The sequence below is a fragment of the Spermophilus citellus genome, assembly GCF_964194105.1.
Source record: "Spermophilus citellus genome assembly, chromosome: 3".
Lineage (NCBI taxonomy): Eukaryota > Metazoa > Chordata > Mammalia > Rodentia > Sciuridae > Spermophilus > Spermophilus citellus.
Genome location: NC_138184.1, coordinates 30,852,329 through 30,877,530, shown reverse-complemented (window position 1 = coordinate 30,877,530; position 25,202 = coordinate 30,852,329). Strand labels below are relative to the sequence as shown.

The 25,202-nt window shown below is 43.6% G+C and overlaps 1 protein-coding gene across 2 annotated transcripts in view; it reads right to left on the bottom strand.

Annotated features, from left to right (window-relative positions):
- OSBPL10 (oxysterol binding protein like 10) overlaps positions 1 to 18,276 on the bottom strand; it is a 283,487-nt gene extending 265,211 nt beyond the window's left edge. Inside the window, exon 1 of one of the 2 annotated variants that reach the window (XM_081283103.1) lies at positions 17,505 to 18,276. In XM_081283103.1, coding sequence (XP_081139229.1) covers positions 17,505 to 17,785 — 281 coding nt within the window. In that variant the 5' untranslated portion in view covers positions 17,786 to 18,276. The remainder of the gene's footprint in view (positions 1 to 17,504) is intronic. The other variant, XM_081283102.1, reaches the window with a different exon arrangement.
- Positions 18,277 to 25,202: the final 6,926 nt, after the last annotated feature.

The window sequence follows — 25,202 nt, the reverse complement described above, 5'->3', positions numbered from 1 at the left end:
CGCCCTTGAGTTCAATCTTCAGTCCCTCCGCCCACAAAAAAGGTGAAGAAATTGGCCCACCACCCCTGGAAAATTCCAAAGTCACGTTCCATTGACCCTCTGTGTCCAGAAACGTTTTACTAGCAATGATAAAACTAACACCACATTCTAGATAATACAGCCACAGAATGAAGTTATGGGTTTAAAATCGAGTATAAAAGATAGTTCAGTCAGATTTTCCCATGTTGCAGCAAGGCAAAAACAAGCAATATACTTCCCCCTTCATCCCATTTTCAGACGAAAACCCAGTGGAGGGTTATGTAAGAGAAAACAACTAAACAGAGAAGGGATAAATGCACAAATCTCCCAAGCCTCGGGTTTAATGGTCCCTTCATAAGCTGCAAATATGCTGGCTTTACCTAGTTTAATGGACAATTGCTCGTAGGCACTAAAAAACTCAGTCAATTCCACTGTAGTTAACGTCTGGAATTGTCTAAGAATCATTTCTACCACACCTGGGCATCTTCCAAACCTGTCTGAAGGGGCCTACAGAACAGGGGCCTCAGTGGCCACTTTAGAAGACTAGAGTTGAGGCCAATCATCAATTCATTACAGATAGGCTACATTCAGGCAGGAATATACTGCAAGTACCACAGGCTTTTTGTTGTTGTTGTTAAGTTTTTAATATAATTTCCAGTTCACAGAGAAGTGACAGTAATACACAGATCTATTTTCTACTAAAAAAAAAAACTCATAACATTTGGCCACAGTTGCTTTATCATGTTCTCTGTATGTATTTATTTTTCCTGGAACCACTTAAGAGTAAGTTGTCGACATATGGTGCCTTTAAACCTCTGAATAGTTCAGGGTACAAATATTGCAATCAAGTAATCAACATGAACGCTGTCCTGTTATCTAATCTACAGAACTTATACTAAGCACGTTGCCCATCTTCAAAATAATGTCATTGACAGGGAAAGAAAACTTCAGATAACGAGTTACATTTAGTTGCTCCCCAAAGGAATTGTAAAGTTTTAAACTAATGAAACAAAGCAAAAATAAAGACGGAAATAAACAAAGCCCAAAAAGCACTAAAAATAACAATAACACTACAATGCAAGAAAGGAAAAGAAAGCAAGCCTTTAGATAAACAAAAATTCAGACAATTCCACAACACAAAGAACTGCAATTTAGTTTTCATCCAAGTTAGGTCATGCTCTGTTTAAAAAAAAAAAAAAAAAAAAAAAAAAAAAACTTCATCCAGACTTAAACTTGATTTCACAAACATGAGTTGAGTCCTTTTTTTTTTTTTTTTTTTGGTGTTGGGGATTGACCGCAGGGCCTTGTGCATGTGAAGCAAGCGCTCTACCAACTGAGCTAGAGGTATGTCCCCAGCCTCGAGTCCTCTGTCTTTGATACAAAGGTTGTTTTGTGTTGTTTTGTTTTTTTTTTTTTTCTGAAGCATATCTTTATGTTCAATCCATAAAAATGGCCTATCCTGTTATTTAAAATGAGAACGAATTGTGCAGTTTGGGCTTCCTAATACTATTTTCTGCATTTTGGCTGACTCCAAAGGAATCGTGAAAACTGACATTGGACAGAACAATTTCAGTTACAGGAAACTCCCGAATTAACCAAGTGACCATAATAGTGTTACGATGCACTTTAGGCCAAGGTATCAGCTGCAGACTTATCATAAAAAGGAATAAGGCACACATTAGCCAAGCTAATAAAAATTACCACAAAAGTGATTTGCTAGAGTAAAGAGTGGCATCAACATGAAACGTATATAATAAACATCCAGCAGGGCGCTCTCAACAGCCATTACTAGCACCAACTAGGCTTTTTATTTTAATATTTATTTTTTAGTTGTAGTTGGACACAATACCTTTATTTATTTTTCTTTATTTACTTTATTTTTTTTTACTTATTTATATGTGGTGCTGAGGATCGAATCCAGGGCCTTGCACATGCTAGGCAAGCTCTTTACCCCTGAGCCACAACCCCAGCCCCCACAACTAGACTTTTGCCCTCTTCAACTTTTTCTGGACCAATATACTAAATGAATCCACTGCAATGAGTGTACAGGAAAGTCCTGAGCGGCCTGGTGAGCAGAGCAGGGTCAGGAGGCCCATTTTTAAGGTATTAATAATAGGGCAGAACTCAAATTCACAAGAATCCCAAAGCCAAGTGCATTCGCAAACACATCTCCCTGTCTCAGAAAAGTCTACAATGCTTCATGATCTGGGAAAGGGCCTCTGCATAAAGCCAACATTCATCCGTCAGTGCCTACAAATTGTCACAGGGCCTAAAAGCCTCCTCATCCAGCCCCCAGGAGCCCAAGTGCAAAGAAAGCCAAGGCAGGCAAGAGAAGGTACAGAGCGGCAGCCCAGAGAAGGCAAGAGCCAGCAAGGGAGTCCAAGGAGACCAAGGGTCCAAGGGGGTCCAAGGAACACTCAGACCACCAACCATCACCTGCCCACAGTAAAGCCATTCTGCTCATTAAATCACCTACTTCTTTTGGAAGGCTCTGGCTAGAGAGAGAAACAGAAAGAGAGAGAGAAAAAAACAGAATATTAATCATCTTGCTGTGGAATGAGCTGGTACTGGTCTATCCTGAGGCTAAGTCATCTCATCTGTAAAATGAGGGGGTAGGTGTCCAAGTTCTTAGAGTAGTGAAAAGAAAAACCATTAGTCAGACAAATCCTGGCTCCACAACTTTTTTTTTTTTTTTTATTTCTTACAACTTATCAACTATGCACTCTATGTCACTCAAGACCTCTTTCTATTTTTAAAAAATATTTATTCTTAAGTTTTAGGTGGACACAATATCTTTATTTTACATTTATGTGGTGCTGAGGATTGAACCCAGTGCCTCGTGCATGCTAGGCGAGCGAGCACTCTACCACTGAGCCACATCCCCAGCCCCTCAAGACCTGTTTCTTTATTGTAAAACAGAATTCCTGTATCCACTGAGATTAGATCTGTGAATAGATGCTTATAAAAGAAACATTCCCCACTCCCCATGGAAAATTCCAGTTGTTAGGCCCACGATCTGTGCAATGGCTCTGATCCACAAAGTCTCAGAGACCAGGTTTCTTCTGTCTCGATGGCCTTCATTCCAGTCACCTCAAGGTTCAAGATGGCTGCTCAAATTCCTGCCGTCATGTCTGTATTCTAGTTTCTGTCATCATGTCTGTATTCTAAGAGGATAGGTAAAAAATTGGAAGCGACAGAAGAAAATTCCAGGAAAACACCATAAAACAACTTTGCTTACATCCAAAATATAATCTCATGGCCATCTCTACCTGTAAGGAGGAGACAGGGTGTGAATATAGTTTTATTTTAGACAGTCACATATCATCTAAGAATTGGAGTTCTGTGACTATAGAAGAAAAGGAAACTGATTAGTTCTATGACATCCCCACTCTCATTTTAAGGATTAAGTTGAAAAATAATATAAAGTGCCTAATGCTTCCTAGGTTCACAAATATTGCAAGGGCCAACATTCCCTATGGTAATGTGGACATGTTATGACCAGTGTTCCCGGGAGCCTTTTCCAGCCTGGTCCACCCATCATTGTCTCTTCTCTGGCCACCCCACACACAACCTACAACCTGGCCACACCAAACCCATCTCCTCCTTTCATGCCTCCAAACCATTACACTCACAAAACCTTCTGCCAGGAAGCCCTCCTCAAGCCGTCTGCAGGAATGAGCGCCTCTCATCAACATTCCAGAACATTCTAGAAGGTTCTTCACCTCACGGCTGCTCTCCCAGTGCCAGTGTTCAGTTCATCCCAACAACTCTAGGACACAGACACTATGTTGCTCCCATTTTACACGTTAGGAAACTGACATACGGGGAGGTTAAATAGCTCATTTGAACTCACACAGGTATAGAGCAGAGCCGAGATTCAAACACAGGGAATTTATTGGACCTGAGTCTAATCTCTTAGCCAGCACAACAGGCCACCTCAATTACCTGCATTAGGGGTACTGGGGTTATTCTTTTTTTTTTTTTTTGGTGGTGCATTATTATAATAGACAATGGCAGGATTCATTTTCACATATTCATATATGCACATAATTTGGTCAATTTATTCCCAGTACTTCTCCTTTCCCTTCCCTCCATCCTCTAACTCGTCCCTTCTATTTTCATGAGATCCTCCCACCCCTCCCCTTTGTTTTTCTTTTTTCTCTCTAGCTTTTACCAGGGAGCAAAAACATGCAACCCTTGACCTTCTGAGTTTGGCTTATTTTGCTTAACATAATGCTCTCCAGATCCACCCATTTTCTTGCAAATGACACGATTTCATTCTTCTTTATGGCTGAATAAGATTCCATAGTGTACACACATCACATTTTCTTTATTCATTCATCCGTGGATGGACACCTAGGCTGGTTCCACAGTTTGGCTGTTGTGAATTGTGCTGCTACAAACACGGGTATGCATAGATCCCTGTGGTATTGATGACTTGAATTCTTCAGGATAAATGCCCAGTTGTGGTAAGGCTGGGTCAGTCAGTCTGTAGAAGGCCGGCTCCATTCCTAGTCTTTTAATGATCTAAGTGTCCCACAGGCTGTACACAGCCCACTGCCTGTTTTTACAAATAAAGTTTTATTGGAACACCTCTGCTCCCACTTGTTTTCAAGGGGAGGATTGCATAGCACCACAGAAACCATATTGCCCATCAGGTGTCAACGCTTTCCTATCCTGCAAAAGTCTGCCCTCCCCTGTTATGGACTGGGCTCAGTAAGCGCCTCAAGGCAGGATCTGGGCCTTTGTCCTCTGTTGTTCCCAGATTCTCACATGGCATTTGGCTCACACACAAAAGGCACACAGGACATACATGGGGTATCAGCACTGCATCAGGCCTCTTTACGTGCAAAGAGGAGTGTGTGCAACAGAGGATGCTGCAGCTTGCTCAGGACCTTGCGCTTCCTCCATTGTGTTCAGAGTGGACTTTACAGCCCGAAGGCCCAGGGAACTGTTGGGGTGCATTTCATTACATTATTAGCAGCCCACCAACACCCCAATGGACTGACCACCATGGAGACAAGTTGGGGGTAATCGGTATTGTTCACCTCATCTACTAACTCCCCTGAACACAGGCCCAGGCAGAGCCTCCAATTCCACCATGCTCAGAGCCCAGGGTACCTGTGGCCTCATGTGGGCCAAGTGACAGTCTCACAGATAGATACATAAAATCACAGAAAAGAGTCACTAAAAACTGGTACCTCCCAAAAAAAAAAAAAAAAAAGATGCAGATTGCCTTTCACCTTTTTATATTTCCATTGATATATTTATAGAAAGGGACAAAACCACACAAAAACATAAATAGTCCCCCTTAATACTACAACACAAGAAGAAAAAGTTATTCATGGCTCAAAGGCTTTCTCTGACCTTCAATGAACAGAACTGCCATACAAAGTCCTGTAGAACGTTCCCTAATTTTATCGTTGTTACTGATATCATGGCAAGGGACACAAATAAAGCACTTTCCTTCTGGGCTGTAACCACATTCAATCCAGTCTGGGTTACCAAAAATCAAATTCTGGACTGTTTTCTTTTTAATTCAGACTTGGCCTGGCCCCAAATCACATCAATGGGAGCCAGAAGAAATGCAAAAAGCCTCCCGTGTTTCCGACACAATCATTGCAACCTTCTTTCAGGACACAAAGACCCAAATTGCTTCTTTCTTCCCAGAGTCCTCAGATGACTGTCCACAAGCTGACTGTGAGGAATCTCAAGCTAGGCAGCAGAGATGGCCTTCTACTGTGCAAACCAAAGCACTTCGGTCACCTGGGTCCTCACTCATGGGAGGAACAGCTAAACACCTGCAGAGTTGCTAAATCTAAACCGATCTGCCCATTCGTACATACCCTAGTCCCACAAAGACATATATACTCACTGGCTTGTCTAACACAAGACTCTCGATCCACAAATGTCTGCTGAGAACCAATGCTACAGTTTGGATCTGGAATGTTCCCCAAAGCACCATGTATTCAGAGGTGGGTAGTTATGGTATGGATGTGAGGTGCCCCCCAAAAGCTCACATGTGAGACAACGCAAGAAAGTTCAGAGGAGAAGTGATTGGGTTATGAGAGTCCAATGAGTGGATTAATTCCCTGATGGGGATTAACTGAGTGGTAACTGAAGTGGTGGGTGTGGCTGGAGGAGGTGAGAATTGGGGACATGGTTTTTGGGGTGTATATTTGTACCTGGGAATTGGAGACCTGTCTCTCTGCTCCCTGATCATCATGTGAGCTGCTTCCCTCTGCCACACTCTTCCTCCATGCAGTTCTGTCTCACCTCGAGCCCCAAAGATTGGAGCTGGCCTTCTACAGACAATGACTTCTGAAAATGTGAACCCTCAAATAACTTAGGACCCTGAGGGCTCTGACCTCCTCAGTGGATTTGTCCATTGAGAGGTGGATGGACTATTGGAGGGGGGGACCTTGTGGGAGGAAGCAGGTCACTGGAGGCTGTGACCCGGAAGGGTTTATCTTCTCTCTGACCCCTTCCTCTCTCTTGCTCTCTCTGCTTTCCAGCTTCCATATGAGGAGCAGTTTCCCTCCACGATGCCCTTCCGCCATGCTGTTCTGCCTCACTTCAGGCCCAAAACAATGGAGTCTGCTGACCATGGACTGAAACTTCTGAAACAGTGAGGCAGAATAACTCTTCCCCTCTTCTAAGTTGTTCTTGTCAGGTATTTTGGTCATAGCAATGAAATGCTGACTAACACAACTTACTACACGCCAAGCACCAGGCCTGGACTGGAGCCTATTGGAGCCTCGCAAGGCTACAAAGTTAGTATCTTTTATGGATGAGGAGACCAAGGCCTAGGGAGTTAGACAACTTGCTCAAGGTCACTTAGCAAAAAGGGGCAAAGCTGGAACTCGAAGGAGGTCCACCCAACTGCACCAGCCTGAGCTCCTGCCCATGGACCCTCTGAGGAAACACTGCAACTGGCCTGAGGAACAGGCAGCCCCCTGCTTTCCAAAATTGGCCAGAGTGGGGCACAATCCATCCACCTGTACCCTGCCACTGGGTTCAGCCACTGTGGAAAAGAGCCGGCCCCTTTTTACATAGGATGCACCTATCCTATGACCCAGCAATTCCAATCCCAGGTGTTTACCCAAGAGAAATAAAAGCATATGTCCACACAAAGACCTGCACACAGACAGCAGTTTTATTTATAATAGCCCCAAACTGGAAACAACCCAAATGTCCATCCACAGGTGAATGGATAAAAATATTATGTATATCCGCAGGATACACTACCACTCAATAACAAAAAAAAAAAATTATATACTACTGATGGGCAGAGCAACACGATGCATCTCAGAAGGTTATGCTGAGCTAAATAAACCAGACTCCAAAACAGATATTCTGTGTGGTTCCATTTACATGAAATGCAAGAACAGACAAAACCAATTCACAGTAACAGAAATCAGAAGGGATTGCAGACGGAAGACCGCTGGATGGAGTGAAGCCCAAATAAAGTACCAGGCAGGGAGGAAAGTAGAAATATTCTGTGCCTTTTGGGGCAGTGGTTACCTGACATAAACCACTGTCCAAACACTAAAGACCTGAGCACTTACTAAACCACTGTCCAAACACTTAAGACCTGAGCACTTATTTCATGTTGATCGTTACCTGTAAGGAAAGTCGTCAGGTTAATTAGTGAGTCATTCTGATGATAAAATGGAAAACGTGAATTATTTCACGTACATGTCTAAGTGTGGTTGCTCAACAGTATTTAAAGAAACCCCAAAGAAACTCTGATTTGCCCATTAAAAGGAAATTAGGCTTATTGGCTGGCATTAGAAACAATTTGCCTGACAATATTACGTACCTTGCATTTGCCCAAGGGGTCTGTCTGTCTAGTAGACAGAGATGAATGAGTCCACCAACCCTTCTTAGCAAGCCCACTAACAGTCATGACAGCTCTGTGGGCCCTCCCAAGGAAGAGATGCCTGTCACCATGGCAACCACTGAAGGGTGGGAAACGGGGACGAGGAAAGGAAAGAAGGCAGAGATCTTAACAACCAGCTTACAACTACCATGTGGGAATCTGAATAATGCCCTCCACCCCCAAGATGCCCAGATCCTAATCCCTGGAACCTATAAACATTGCCTTATACGGCAAAGACTCTGGCATGTGGCAGATGTGATTAAGGATCTTGAGATGGGAAGATCATCCTGGATTATCTGGGTGGGCCCTAAATGCAATCACAGGAGCTCTCCTAAGAGGGAGGCAGAAGGAGGCTTGGCACACACAGAAGGCACCCAAGGGATGTGCTGAGGCAAAGACAGAGGTGATGCTCTTACAAGCCAAGGACCGGCGGCAGCCACCAGGAACTGGAGAAAGCTTTTCCCTTAAAGTCTCCAGGAGGAGTGCCAATATTTTGTTCTGCCAACACCTTGACTGTGGCCCAGTAAAACTGCTTGACACTTCTGGCCTGCAGAACTGAGAGAATAAATGTGTGTTGCTTTAAGCCACCAAGTTTGTGGTCATTTGTCGTAGCAGCCACACAGAACTGATAGGGACTAGAAGCCCTAACTACTCGGATAGCTTTGGCCAGTGGTCCATGTTACCCCTCTGTCAACTCAAACTTCTAATAAATATTCAAAATAACAAAATCCAGTTTCTTTTCTGGAAGAAAATATCGGAAAAAAATATCTTCATTCACAGGGATAGTAAGCAAAGATTTCCTAAACGGGAGTCAGGGAAAACAAATCACAAAAGGAAGAAACTGAATAATGTGGCTATAGGAAAATTCACAATTTGTGTTTATCAAGACACTAGGAAGAAGCTGGGTGTGCTAGAGCATGCTGGAGCATGCTGGTAATCTCAGTGACTTGGGAGGCTGAGACAGGAGAATGGCAAGTTTGAGGCCAGCCTTAGCAACTTAGCAAGACTCTGTCTCAAAATAATAAATTATAAAAAAGGACCAGGAATGTAGCTCCATGGTTGAGCAACCTAGGTTTTATACCCAGAAACCACCACCACCACCCCCAAAAAAAGAAGAAGAAGAAGCAAACACACTAGTAAGAGATAAAATTGCAAACCACAGATAGAGGAAACGACCTGCTTTCTCTGTATATGAGGTGCCCATATGTGCACATACCACGCCCACATGTGCACATACCAAAAAGAACTGGTTCCAGAATATATAAAGAATGCCTAAAGAAAACACATGTGGTGGTGCACACCTGTAATCCCAGCAACTTAGGAGGCTGAGGCAGAAGGGTCACAGGTTCAAGGTCAGCGTCAGCAACTTAGTGAGACCCTCAGCTACTTAGCAAGAACCTCTCTCAAAATAAAAAATTAGAAGGACTAGGGATGTGGCTCAGTGATAGAGTATCCCTGGGTCAATCCCCAGTACCAAATAAATTTTAAAAATACTTAAGATTCACTAAGAAAAAGGCAGACAGCCAGTTGACAGGTAGGCAAAGGGCTCAAAGAGCACCTCACGAGACATGACGTCCCAATGGCCAATCGACACGTGAAAAGTTGCTCAACGTCATCAGTCATCAAGGAAAAGGCAGGTTTTATATCACAAGGAGATACCACCACTCTCCCATCAAATGGCTAAAATGAAAACAAAGAAATCTGTCAAGGGTGGATAAGAATGGAGAGCGCCCAGAACTCTCTCATACTCCTGGTGGGAGTATAAACGAATCAGACCACTGTGGAAAGCTCCCAGGCAGTATCTACGAAGCTGCACAGTGGAAACACTGGACCCCAGTATTTCCACTCCTAGGTTGCACACCTACAGAAATGAACACTTCTTGTCTCCAAAATACATGCATGAGAATATCCACGGCAGCACTATGCAGAAGCACCCCAAACTGAGAATTACTCATATCCTCAAAGACCAGGCCTCACAATTATACCCAGAAACACAGACGAGCCTCACAAACATGTTCAAAGAAAGAATCCAGACATGAACGATCACACGGGTCACATACTGTATGCTACAAAACTAATTCAAAGAGAGGCCAAACCAATCCATGCTGTTTCAGTGGAGAGGGTGGACAGTATGGGGCAGTGGCCGTTAAGGGACAGCACGGGTGGCAGGTGTTGGCTGCCATTTCTAGATCTGGGTGTGCTCCTTTGTGAAAAATTCACTGGCCTGTGTTTGCTCCTGATTTGTATCCTTTTCTAAATGTATGTTAGACTTCAAATGTATGCCACCACTTACACAGAGACGATGTAAAAAAAAAAAAAGCATGACTTTGTTTTTTCTCAACAACTTTCTCAAACTGCAAAAGAGATGCAAGTTTACCATACAACAAAAAAAGAGAATAAAGTGAAAAAAAAATCACTCATCATCCCACCATCCCAGAAAAACCAGAGTAATCATTTTGGGATAAATATCCTCTACTACACATTTTTTACACCATTTAAAAGTCAGAGAGGACAAATCCTGCAGGGAGTAGCTAATACAAAGCAGGTGCTCAATAAATATTTTAAACCATAAGTGAATAAATCTTATTATATGCTGTTTTGTAACCTAGGCAACATCCCTTTATTATTACTGTCCATGAAGCAATCCAATGTCCCTAAAGGATTTTGGTGCGCAGCCTCAGGACAGTCTGGTAGCCCAGGCAGCAAGATGCAAATACTTCCTAAGTACACACGGGCAAGAAAGTAAAACCCAGGGCAGTGATCTTCAACTCTGATATGGCCGATTACCTCTAAAAATATTGGAATACTCAAAAAACACTCATTTTAATTCAGCGTGGTTTAAAAAATTAATATATGCCCCAGTGACTTTCTTTTTCTCGTGTGCGTGTGTTTGTGTGTGTGTGTGTGTGTGTGTGTATTTGTGCGCACACTGGGGATCAAATGCAGAGGCTCTGTGCATTGCATGCTAAGCAAGTGCTTTACCACTGAGCCACACCCACATCCCAGCTGCTCCCCAGTGGCTTTTTTTTTAATGGGACAAGTAGCCCCCAAATACAGGACGCTCGCTTGCATTTTCAAAGCATGTTGTTAGCCAGGGTGAGCCAAAAGCAAGCCCTGGATATTTGGTCACTAACAGCCCACCTGGGCGGGTGGGCCCTACGCCAGCATAGACATGTCACAAGGAAAGTCAGAATCTCTGACCCAGAAGACACAGGCTAATGGACAGAGTGCAGGACAAATGATATACTTATTAACGCAAGGACAAGCTGGCAAAAACAGGTACAAAGCCAAAAATTACAATATTAATGTTAATGATAATGTACTATATTATTTTACTATTACTATTAATATATTATTCATTATAGTATGCATAATTATAATAGTAATAATGTTAATAATAGCTAGCATTGGCCAAAACTGAACTAAATGTTGGCTTAATTACTTCTCTTTTTTTTTTTTTAAAGAGAGAGTGATAGAGGGAGAGAGTGAGAGAGAATTTTTAATATTTATTTTTTAGTTATCGGCGGACACAACATCTTTGTTGGTATGTGGTGCTGAGGATCGAACCCGGGCCGCACGCATGCCAGACGAGCGCGCTACCGCTTGAGCCATATCCCCAGCCCCCTAATTACTTCTCTTAATAAGATGATATTACTACCATGGTTTGGATGTAGTTTGTTCCCTCCAAAATTCATGTTTTGGAGTAACATTGCTGAGAGATAATGGGACTTTAAAGAGGTGTTTGGGGCATGAGGGATCCACTCTCATGAAGGGACTATTGCCATTCTCCGGAGACTAGATTAATTCTGGAAGGAGCAAGTTCTTGCCCTTTTGTGATTGAATTAGTTGCCATAAGAGAAAGCTATTATAAAGCCAGGCTGCCCTTCATGTTCTGTTTCTTCTGTAGGTGCCCGACTGCCCTTCCTTCTTCCCACCATATTATGACTCAGTACAAGACCCTCACCAAATGCAGCCACCAGATCTTGAACTTCCAGTCTCCAGAGCTCTGAGCCAACTAAACTTCTTTCCTTTATAAATTACCTTGCCCCAAATGTTTTGTTATAGCAGCAGAAAACAGACTAAGACACTGAATCAACATGGGAGATAGCAGTGACCAGGAGACAGAAAAAAATCCCTGTCCTCGGGGAAGTTACAATCTAGTAAAGAAAAAAAAAATAAGTAAAATATGGAGCTTGTCACGTGGAAAGGGAGATACGGATATCAGGCTGGGGAAGGGAAGCTGTAATTTGTTTCCAAGTTTTAAAATGATTACTTCAAAACAAAGTTATCATTTCCTCCCCCAAAGAACTCTGTAATAATTAGGTTAATATGGTCCCTGGGCAACCACAGCACTCAAGAAAAAAAAAAAAACACGAATTTTATGGAAAGGATCCATTTAAGAAGAGAAAAATTAAAGATCCAATAATTGCTACCATTTCTGGTTTCTTGCTATGTACTATTCTCAGTCCCTTAAACACCAGTAGTCTCATTTTCTCCCCACACCTGAGCTATTGAGAAGAGCAGCATGGTTTTCTCCAGAATAGAACATGAAGGACCTGACCCAAGGTCACACATGCACTAAGGGTGGACGTTGACATTTGAAATCAAAGTCTACACGACCCTTCCTCCCCAGTAAATGTCCCCTGGTGGCCTGATGATTTTTCCTTTTGCCAACACCTCTTTCTTATCCTAGTCAAGATTTGCCATTCAGTATTTTACAGAGTTCTTGCATCCCCCCAAAAAGACCACCAAATCACCCAAAAAAGAATTGGAGGCTGGCTCCATATTTATAGTGTCCTCTTCTCTAAATAACAAAAAGTGAATGGCAGAGAAGAAGGTCAAATATTTACATAACATGTCTAGATTCAGTTAGAGATTATTTCCTCAAAACACCAGACATTATGAGCAATCCCAAAGTAGTTCCATTTGGGTTTGTGACTAAAATTAACCTTAAGGCAAATGAGAGTTCAATTTCCTACTGGGTGTAGGCATCTCAAGGCACACAATCCAAAGAGAACTCTTGGTTGTCCCTTATCCTATCCACAAAACACATTTTTCTCTTGTGATCTTTGCCTCTGCAAAAGACACCTCAACCTCTCAGTCTAAAGCCAGCAATTCAACGGTTATACTTTTTTTTTTTTTTTTTTTTTGGCTGGGGAGAGTACCAGGGATTGAACTTAGGGACACTTGACCACTGACCCACATCCTCAGCCCTATTTTGTATTTTATTTAGAGATAGGGTCTCACTGAGTTGCTTAGTACCTTGCTTTTGCTGAGGCTGGCTTTGAACTCACCATCCTCCTGCCTCAGACTCCTGAGCTGTTGGGATTACAGGCATGCACCACCTCATCCAGTTCAAGGGTTATCTTTGACCATCTCTTTCCAAACCTTCACATCCAATCTAATAGCAATTTCCATGCTCTCCATTTCAGATATATTCCTTCTCTTCATTTCTCTTTCCTCCCCAAAACCAAGTCTCAGCATCTCTAGACCACTGGTCTCCCTGCCTCATCATAGGGTCCCTTGAAAATCTCATCACAGCAGCCAGAGTTTGAACCAATTACCATGTCACCTCCCTGTCCAAAATTCTTCTGGCAACTACAACACAGTCTGAGATTCCTAGCCTGGCCCACACCAAGTGCTGTGTAACCTGGCACAGCCTGCCTCCCAGGTTCTGGAGGTCTGTTCTCCCTGATTCCCTCCATATGAAAACCAGGTGAGTGATAAAACAGCATTCAACAAGAGCCAGGCACAGTGGCGAACACCTGTAATCCCAAAAGGCTCAGGAGGGCAGGAGGACTGCAAGTTCAAGGCCAGCCTCAGCAACTTTGTGAGGCCTAAGCAGCTTAGCAAGACCCTGTGTCAAAACCAAAAATAAAGGGCTGGGGATGTGGTTCAGTGTCCAGTGCCCCTGGGTTCAATCCCAAGTACCGAGAGAGAGAGAGAGAGAGAGAGAGAGAGAGAGAGAGAGAGAGAGAGAGAAAGAGCGCATTCTACATGAAAATGTGAATAGCAGGAGACCCAGATCCTCACATAAAATGGTTCCTTTATCTCCTCATCCCCTTTTTTAACCTTCCTGACACACTTCCTAAATGTTTTTGTTCCTTTGTTTAGATGCATTTACTCCTTAAGGCCATCCTGCAAACCTAAAATGTTTTCTTCAAATATGTATAAGAATGAGTTAGACAAAACCCTCCCACCATGTTTCCCTCCTGCCATGGTCAGTCTCACCCCGTGTGTGTGAGCCAGGCATTCTGTGCACATTCTCCTGAGTATATTCCAAAATATGAGTTTTCTCGCCCATGAATTCTCTTTGTGTCATTTATCTTGTGTTTGGCCCTAACTGCCTTCCTAAGGCCATGCTGATGAGGTTGGGGGTACTACAAATAAATTAAGGCCTAATATACAGGTGAATGTTAAGATGTAAGCTTTAGAAAAGCAACTTAAGGCTGGGGATGTGGCTCAAGAGGTAGCGCGCTCGCCTGGCATGCGTGCGGCCTGGGTTCGATCCTCAGCACCACATACAAACAAAGATGTTGTGTCCGCCGAAAACTTAAAAATAAATATTAAAATTCTCTCTCCCTCTCCCTCTCTCTTTAAAAAAAAAAAAAAGCAACTTAAGGGCAGGAAAGAGGACACCAGTGTAAAAACTCCACGGGTGACATTCAAAGACTGGGGCACACCACTGGCCTGTGTTTTTTCTACACTGGTGTGTTAACTCCAACATGACTTTCTTATGTTCCATCCTTGTATTTTATTTTATTTTATGTTGGCTTTTTGTTTTAACTTTTTCGTTGGCTGCAAGTTCTACAGTCATTTACTTTCTTTTCATTGACATAATCAAGATGACGAAGGCTCTTTATGCTCCTATCCATAAGCTGCGACTGGTACTGTAATTTCACAATCAATGTGTTTTTGTTCATGTTTTAAAATTTAAAGAAACCATGTCATGCATGACTGATGTTAAGTCCCAGAAGCTGGTAAGGAGCATTATCAATGGCACAGAAACTTAGAGAACTCACCAAGAATTCTATGGCTGGTGGCTTGTCATTAACTTGCAAGTAATTTGAAAAGAACTGCCAAAGGAAGAATCTGTGAGTTCCAAAAGAAAGGTGGCATGAATTAGCCCAACTGTTTGCACAAAGACATTTTCCTGGATGAGAGGAGTGGTAGACTCACTCTACTGGTCAATTCGAAGTTTCCTCCATAAGAATACACCCACGGGTTTTGTTCTCTGGAGTAACTCCAGCTCCTAAAACATAACCTGGCACACAGTAGATGCTCAACAAAATGGCCTCTGAACAAATGAATATATTGTCAAGGTTTCTGTCTTTATCACGCTCTCTCTTTCTTCTCACGGAGGCAGATTTCCCTTTTCCCCTTGAGAAAGAAGTATATGATCACTGGGTAATCATAAATCTTCTCCAGACCACTAAGGGACGCTCAGTCATAGTTCAGAGAACACAATGTGGGAGGTATAGACCCTAACACAGAGACATTAACCATTACACACAATGCCTTTGCAGTCAATGGGAGACTTGGAAAATGGGTGAGTCCACTGTGGCAAGAACAAACATTGGCAGACAGCTATAAATCACAGTACTCAAACTCAATGAAGACAAGACTTCCTGTAGGCATGGTCAGCAGTATACCATTATCGCACTTTACTTAGGTAGCTTTCAACAAGATAGGTATTTTATCATCATGATCATTATACCTGGCTATTTTGCTTCTTCTTAATCTTACCTCCAATCTAAACACCACAGTAAGTTTAGAACTATGCAAAAGTGCCAGGCATGGTGGTAAACACCTGTAATCCAAACTACTAGGGAAGCAGAAGAGGATCGAAAATTCAAGGCCAGATTCAGCAACTTATTCAGACCCTGTCTCCAAATATAAAGGGCTGGGGGTATAGCTCTGTGGTAAAGTGCCCCTGGTTTCAATCCCCAGAACCAAAAAGAAAAAAAGCTATCCAAAAGAACATTACTCCAATTCCTCTTAAATCCACTCAAAACAAAAAATCCTTTAATGCACATTGAAGGTAAAATACTGTATTCAACCAAGTAAAACAACTGTAATCCAGGGTTAATGCTCTGTTGACCTCATAAACTACCTGAAGAAAAAAAATTAAAATTGATTACCCAACAAACCAACAAAATGCTGTTGCTGACAGGGTAGCTTGAGGTGTCATTAACAAGACACAATTTCCAAGAACCAAAAGCAGACTTAGTCATCTCAACTCTCTCCCATCCTACGCACTCTACCTATTCTTTTTCATCTTTCAAGAATTGAAGGGAGAAAGGAAGGGGTAAGAGCAGACACTGAGACTATTTTGAGAAATTAAAAAAAAAATTCAAAAGTTAAGTGCCGTTTCTACTAACATAGTAACACATCTCCCAGGAAACCCAGGTGACTCTGACTATATCTAGAACATCAACAGAGAAACAACTCAGTTTCCATACATCCAAAGTCCTCTTCCTCCAAGCTGAGTTTCAAGTAAAACAGCATGCTGTTTCTGCTGGAAGCAATCTGAATCTTTCCAGTTTCCAGGAAGAGACAACCAAAAAATCTGGTCCACCCAGCAGAGATAAGCAAGACTTTGCAGGATGTGATTCAAATCTGCTAAGAGCCATGGACTATTGAAGGGAGGTCAAAGGATCTCATCAAAGAACCTCCCTAGTGCCCTTGCATGGCATTTGTGTTTTTGTTCCAGCTTGTTTTTCAAAAACCAAGTTAAAAAAAATTAGGAGTAGTGTCATATCTGATCCTTATTAAGTTATTCCTCACAACTGTAGTCCACACATTTAAGATCACCTCGAGTACCCAGGCAGCACCTTTCCTTGACATCCCCATCCTTCCATGTGTCTGTCCATAAGTAGGCTTCCCAATTTTGAGGCCAAAGGGGAGAGAGCAAGAAACTTCAAAAGGCATCTAAAGGGAAAAATAATAATTTAAACGACAGAAATTCCATTTTTGAAAGGGGAAGAGGGTCTTTTGGATTTTTTTTTCCTTTTTTTTTTTCCTTTATTTTAAGAAACTTGCATTGCAGAGATTGGAGGTTGGAAGCTGCCAACTGAGGAAGGGGTATACACGCCCGCCGGAGGACACTGAGAAAGACAAGTGGCAAGATCTGTTGGTGGCACTGCTGTTTTTAAACACCAAAGTTTAAAACTACGTTATGGGGAGAATTGCTGTGCTCGGACCGGAGGACCAGACGTGCTGTTTCAACCGGGCACAAAGCACGCCTTCCCTGCCTGCCTTTCTCAGCCATTCTTAAGGGTGCGGGAAACTGCTGGCAGACAGGGCAAGGGAATCAACCAGCACGCTCCTCCTGTCACTCCAGACCCTGCAGGTACCAGCACAGAAGAAAACCAGGGCTCTCGCCTCCCTCCCCGCCACTGCGGTGCGGTCCCAGGGTGGGGCCCCGGCGCACCCTATCCTGGTACCCCACCTGGAAGGGAGTAGGGACTCAGAAAGGGCACGGTGCGGAGGCAGCACCGCGATCGCGGGTGGCACCATCTCGCGCGCACACAAACACACACTGAGCAGCGCGGGGAGGGGCGCGCGGTGGCGCGGGCGGTGGCGCAGGCGGCGGGCGCGTTACCTGTTCTGCCAGCCCTGGAGGAGGTTGGTGTATTTGCTGAGCACGCCCTCGAGCGCCGGCTCCCGCCTGCGGCTGCCTCCCCCGGACGGGCTAGCGGCCACCGAGCCCGGGCTGCTGCGACTGCCCCCGCTGCCCAGCCCGGCCGCCGGCGATCGGCTGGAGACCCCTCGGCCAGCCAGGGAGCAGGAGGGCGAGGAGCCCGCCGAGGTGGCGCGGCTGCTGCTGCGGCTGCTGCTGTTGCTGCCCCCGCCGCCGTCTGCGCCCTGGGCCGCCCTCTCCATGGTCCCTGCGCGCCCGGGACGCGGGTGCCCGCCGCGGTGACGGCTGCCGCTACTGCTACAGCTCCGGGCGCCCGGGCCGCGCGTGGCTGCTCCAAATCCCCGGGAAATGCCTGACTCATACAGGAGGAAGAGGAGGAGGAGGCGAAGGAGAGCTGGGAAGGAAGCCAACGGGGCTGGATGCAGCTGCGGCCGCCCCTCCTCCCGCCGCGGCCAGGGCCCGGCCCCTCCCTCCCTCAGCACTAGTTTCCCCGGCAAGTTCGGAGCTGGTGGCCGGCTCAGCCAGCCCTCCTCCGCTTCCTCCTCTCCTTTTGCTTCTCCGCGGCCGCTAAGGCTCGGGAAGGTGGAGGGGGGTGCTCCCCAGGGCCGATCGACAAGGTGGGCACGCCCTAAATCCACGCCCTGTTGCCCTAGCGTTCCTTCTGCCGCCCCCTCTCGGATCCGAAGGGGCGTCAGGGAATCTCCGCGCGTCACTCCCCACCCCCAACCCACCTCGGGACCTGGAGGAGGGACGACCCCACCCACTCGGTCCACCCGGATATGGACCCGCCCGGCCTGACTCGAGCACATTCCCTCTCGCTGTCTTCCGCACACAAGCAGGGGACTGACACGTACACAGTAACCTGGAAATTGGCCTCACGGGCAGAGCAAAGTAACAGGACAGCGAGGCCCTCCGAGTTCTCCTACAATCTGGAGGGGGAGGGGAGGACAGGTGATTCTCGCAGGTGAGCTCCCCTGGGGTGTTATCACGCAAAGAGGGCAAAATGCATAACGGACACCAGGTTAAGGGACACTGGTGAGACGAAAGAACTCTCAGGTTCGTGCAACTGCTTCCTTAAATCCAGTGACCCTGGGAACTCACTTTGCCTACATTAATCCCCTCCCTAAAGGACATATAAATTAACAAATCAAAACCTCCCATTGTTACCAGACTGCACCAGGCACTTTTGGAAACCAGAGAGTGAAACCGAAGAGACTACACGGAAGGCAAGTGAAATGAACAGACACTTAAGGAATCTAAGTATAAAAAAAACCCTCAAGATAGACTGCACTTCAACTCGGTTTCAACTCTGTTGCTCGATCCAAATGTGTTGCTCTTTAGCAAAAGTAGATGAGTTTCACTGTCTCCTCCCCACTCATAATTTTTTTGAATATAAATATTCATTGCAATCTGGAAGTTTCTAAAATTACCTAGGAAAAAAGCTCTGAGGAGCTCGGACTCCTGCCTACACACACACACACACACACACACACACACACAAAACACAAAACCAAAGGTGATAGATGATAAGTGATCCCTTTCCAAAGCATCTACAAACCCCTAGAGCAGCTAAATAATTGAACAGTTTAAAAAGTTAGTAGATGGAGGGGCTGGGGATGTGGCTCAAGCGGTAGCGCGCTCGCCCGGTATGCGTGCGGCCCGGGTTCGATCCTCAGCACCACATACAAAAAACAAAGGTGTTGTGTCCGCCGAAAACTAAAAAATAAATATTAAAATTCTCTCTCTCTTAAAAAAAAAAAAAGTTAGTAGATGGAATAGAAGTAGTTCTCATGGGAGCAATTCCCCAGCCTGAGCCCTTTCCTGTCTCGCTCTAGAAATATTCATGGAGAAATTTCTGGGACCGATGAGAAGTGGTTTTACAGCCAAATAAACTATAATCCCAGATGTCTCTACACTGTAAAAGAAAAAATACACTGAAACCAGACAGAGCTTATGTTAACCTATGACTTTGATCAAGTTACCTCTTAAGCTTTAGTTTTCTCACCTGCAAAATGGAACTAATACTGGCTGTGATGAACTCTGAAAGAATGTATATTTGTTCAAAATATTTACTACCTCTTCTAATAAGAGGAGCCTTGACCTTAGACTTGCCCATGAAATTGCTCTGGACAGTGGAATATGAATAGAAGTGATATGCCACATCCGAACATAAGCTTCAAGAGCTGTCATGCAGTTCCACCATCTTACTATTTTCCTTTATACCATGTGAGTAGCATGTCTCAGATAAGGGCTCTCTTTAAGCTTGGATCCTGGAAGTACAAAATATGGACTGTAGCAGAGCCAAAGCCAGTTAGCACTGGCCATGCCATGTTCACAAAATATTTGTTTTAAGCGATTGAAGATTTAGCATCATTTTGTAAAACAGCATAACTTTGCCTACGCCACCTGATACACTGATCAATATGTGAATGTTCATCCAAAGTCCTTCATTGACATAAAGACTGAGCAAGTGGGAGCACACTGAATGATAAATGTCAGTCATCCCTCTTTTTTTTTATTGGAGACAACTACTCCAAGCTCCTGCTAAAAAGGGAGACGTGACATCATTTTATTTCATATTGTCTAACCTATACCACCATTCTTCCATCCTACCCAGCCAATCTATGACTGGTTGAGCTAGCACAGCAAATTCTCTCACCTTGGGCTAAAAAACTGAAACCTTGAGACAGTCCAGTTGAAAGGAGGAAAGAGCTAAGTTGAAAAGAAGAGTCAAAACCAGAATGGGCCAGGGGCAAGCCAGCTGTGTGGGATCAAAAATAGCCTAAGAGAGCTGGGGCTTGGGCTCCATGGTAGAGTGCTTGTCTAGCATGTGTGAGGCATTGGGTTTGATCTTCAGCACCACATAAAAATAAATAAATAAAACAAAGGTATCGTGTCCATCTACAACTAAAAAAAAAAAAAATTCTTTTTTTTTTTTCCAAATAGCCCAATAAGTCAGTCAGTGACAAGAGGGGAGTGGAAGGGATGTGCTGACATGGGTAAGGACAATAACATGCAAGACTGATGAAGCTTTTGCTGGTCTTTCTGCTTGCAACACTCTTCCCTGCTCACTTCACCTGGTTTGTGCAGGGAACACAAACTTTTGAATTAAAAGTCACTTATTCTAGGAAGTGTTCCTGTACCTACACTAGTATAGCAAATAAGGAAAAAATACCTTCAAATTCTCTTCAGAGAGAAAATGTCTTCATGTTAGAAAGTCAATCTGAGAACAAATACATAATAAATTGTCAAAAAATACTTGTGATACATATGATTAAAATTTTTTGCAAAATATATGTGTCCAATATCAGGGTCTTTAATTTACCAGGATTGCATAGATCATTAATAAAAACTGAAATATAATTAGGATGGCTGGAAATCTAACAGCCATCTCGGGTCAGGTGAAGACTGAGAATTGAAGCCATGCATGATGAGAACAAGAAGACAAATCTCTCGAAATAATGGACAGAATCAGTAACCCCAGGAGGGAGCCAACCCCTAACCCCTCACTTTGTCCTCCACATGAATTGGAATAGCTGGTCTGGAGTTTACGGTAGTTCTGTTATGTATATGTTTTATTGTCTATTTGTTTGCTTTTGGTACTGGGGATTGAACCCAGGGGTGTTCTACCACTGAGCTACATCCTCAGCCCTTTTTTATTTTTTATTTTGAGATAGGATCTCACTAAATTGTCAAGACTGCCCTCAAACTTGCAATCGTCCTGCCTCAGCCTCCAAGTCTCTGGGATTACAGGTGTTCACCATTCCACCCAGCACTAGTAATTGCTTCTGAAACCCCCTCCTCTTGCTGAATGTCATTCATGCTGATGACACATAAAGCCTTAGGAGGAGTAAGTGGACACTGACCTAACATTGACCTAGTTGGCCAAATGAGGTGAGTAAAGCCTGCCTCAAGTAAAGAAAAATTTATCACGAGCAGGTCATCCTCTGATATCAACTTGGTCATTTCTATGTTAGAAACACCTTATCTGATCTGTTCTCTGCACCAAATAATAGAATAATAACAGCTGATATTGAGCGCTTACTGTGGCTAGACACTGTATCAAGTGTTTTACACACAGTGACCCACAAATCCTCACAGCAGCCACATAAGGAGGCCCCTTAATTTTCACTCCTATTTTCAGTTGGAGGAAACTGAACCAAAAAGAAGTTAAGCAACATGCTCCCTAATTCTCCTGGAGTCAGGATTTGAAATCAGGCAATCTGATTACTGAGCTTGAGTTCTTAACCATGTTATTCGACCTGTAATGACGTTTCATGAAGGATCCAGTTTCATTTCCTGTACTTAATGAAACCACTGAAAGGACTGCTCAGTGCCTGGAATTCCATTTCCTGTTATATTTTTGCTCACTTAGGAATTGATTCTCCCATCACCGCTCCAACAGAAGTGGGGAGGTGCTTAGGTTCCTAGAATGCAGCCAAGGGCCTGTACACAATGATGCTCAATAAATGTTTAGTGTGCAAAACTCAGAGAGGAGGAAGCAATACTGAGCCAAGGTCATTTGACCGTGTTCTTGCAAATACGGTATACTACTTGAGCTGTGATGTGCAAGAAGACAATGCAAGACAATTCAGAGGAGACATGATTGGGTTGTAAGAGTCTTAATCCAATCAGCCATTTAGTTCCCCTGATAGGGCTTAACTGAGTGGTAATTGAAGTGGTAAGGTGTGGCTGGAGCCGGTGGGCATGGGGGCGTGGCTTTGGGTATATATTTGTATCTGGTGAGTAGAGTCTCTCTCTGCTTCCTGATCATGATGGGAGCTGCTTCCCTCTGCCACACTCTTCTGCCATGATGTTCAGCCAGTCTGTGATGCCCCAAGGAAGGGAGCCGGCCTTCTATGGATTAAGATCTTTGAAACTGTAAGCCCTCAAATAAACTTTTCCTCCTCTATAATTGTTCTGGTTGGGTCCTTTAGTCACAGCAGCAAAATAACTGACTAAAATGAGGAGAAGAAAATGCCAGAATTACATTACAGTCTGCCATCCAGTGAATGAGCAGCACCATGAAGACCACCAGAGAGTTACATCCAGGGAAACCAAATAGCTGTGAAGGTCATATGCAGCTCTGCGGTACAGCTAAATGTGCATTATATTAATATTCTTTGAAAATAATATCACTGTTTTTATTATTAATTTTATTTTAAAAGATGCTTACTTTTGAAAATTCACACATACCAAATTATAAGGCAGAAAATGAAAAAAAAAATAATATTCCCTCAGAGGAAACTACTGCTAAAAATTTATATATGTATATATATTTGTATATGTGTGTGTGTGCGCGCGCACGTGAGTGCATGTGTATATGTGTGTGTGTGTGTGTGTGTGTGTGTGTGTGTATATATATATATATATATATATATATATATATATATATCTTTCCAGACACTTTTCTATTCAGAGATATGAATCATTTTATTCAAAATCAGGTGTGTACAACAAAATACTTAGTATTTTTAATATGCTTTGTTCACTCACTGAAGAATGCAGTGTGGTCAATTTCCTTTAAGCTGTGCAATCCTTTGTAACAGTTTCAGAGTGGTCTGCTGGATACATCTACCCTGACTTAATCATTCCACTACTTATAAACACTAGGATATAAAATTTTTGCTATTATGAAAAATGTCCTTTCTATTATCTTTTACCTTAGTTTAACTATTTCTTTAGAATAAGATTCAGGAATTGTCATCACTAGGTCAAAATCAAAATATAAATATAGCTGTGTACTGCAGAAGTATCTCTGGAAAGTGTGGGTCAGTTTTTACTGTGCTGATCCTGGCTCCATGTCACATGATTGAGCCTTGGTTGGATGGCCTAGGTGGGCCTCGGCTGGGATAGTCAAGCTCTCTCTCCTCCATAGCTGGGTCTCCCATCCTCCATAGCTGAGCCGAGGCTTGTGCTCAGGGTATGGGAAGCATCCTGAGAAAGGAATCACAAAAGACCTCTGGGAGCCTGAAGTCACTTCTGCCACATTTCTACAAGCAGTACTGGAACAAATGGACATACATGTGCGAAAATAACAGAAAGACCTATATTGAACTCAGGCACTTGACCACTGAGCCACATCCCCTATAGCTCACACTGTATATTAATATTACCTCCAAATGGATCAAATACTAAAATGAGCCAGCGCAGTGGTACCTGCCTGTAATCTCAGCAGCTCAGGATGCTGAAACACCAGCTTCGCAAAAGTAAGGTGCTTAGCAACTCAGTGAGACCCTGTCTCTAAATAAAATACAAAATAGGACTGGGAATGTAGTTCAGTGGTCGAGTGCCCCCGAGTTCAATTCCGTGTACAAAAAAAAAAAAAAAAAAATACAAAAATGAAAAATTTTAAAAAATAGACTTTCATAAGAAAACATAGCAGAAATATTCATAAACTTGGGTTAGAAAACAGAGCAAACACATGTTGCCTTTTGTGCAAAGGGAAGGACTGAGAGGACAAAACCAAGGTCCTGGGGCCAAGAACCATGGAGAATTATTCCCAAGCTTGAGAACTAATCAAGTAATTCACAACATTCACCCACTGTGACTCCTTGTGCCATCTGTTCCCCACTTTTTTCTTTTAATATCTTTTAGTTGTTGATGGACCTTTATTTTACTTACTTATATGTGGTGCTGAGAATCGAACTCAGTGCCTCACACAAGCTAGGCAAGCACTCTTCCACTGATCTACAACTGCAGCCCCTGTTCCCTACTTTTGAACAGGAATATTGAGAGCAGTGACCCCACGCCTGTTTCCCCATGGGAAATGGAGTGCAAAGGGCACACGTAACAGTGTCTTAGCTTCACAGGCTGATGGAAGGGTCTCCTCACCTAGATCCAACCTGGATGACAAGACTGTGGCTTCAGGCTGGTGTGGTGATGGTAGAGATCCTTGGGAATACCAAGAAGTGGGTTGAATGTGTTTGGCATGTGGCAAGAATAGGAATAACTTGTGGCCAGAGGGTAGACTGTAATAATTTCCAAGATAAGCTCATAAATTGTGTGATCCTATTTCCCTCAATAGGTGGAGTGTGGGATGGACTTAGTGACCCACCTCTAATGAATACATTGTGACAGCAGTGGTGACATGTTATGTCCAGGATCACGTTTATGAAAAGACAGTGTTTTTCGTCTTAGGCAAGTTTTCCCTGAATCTTTCTCTCTGACTTTTCCTCTCTCTTTATTCTCTCTAATGAATCCAACTGCCCTGTGTGTCAGAAGGACACTTGGGTGGCTTTTGAAGAGGCCCATGTAGGAGGCATTAGGGCATGTCAGCCACTATCTAAGTCAGCTAGGAAGCAGATTTACTGGCACCTGCTAAAAGCCACCTGAGTGGCCTTAGAAGCAGAACATCCCCCGGTGAGACTTGAGAAGATGACAGTGCTGTCCCATGGCTTGACCACAGCCTCCTTACATAAATAGTTCTTAGAAGTTTGTTTATTTGTTTTTGGGTTTTGGTTTTGTTTTTGTTTTTTTTTTTTTTTTTTTTGGTACCGGGGATCGAACTCAGGGGCACTTGACCACTGAGCCACATCCCCAGCCCTATTTCGTATTTTATTTAGAGACAGGGTTTTACTGAGTTGCTTAGCGCCTCACTGGTGTTGAACTTGTGATCCTCCTGCCTCAGCCTCCCTAGCCGCTGGGATCACAGGCGTG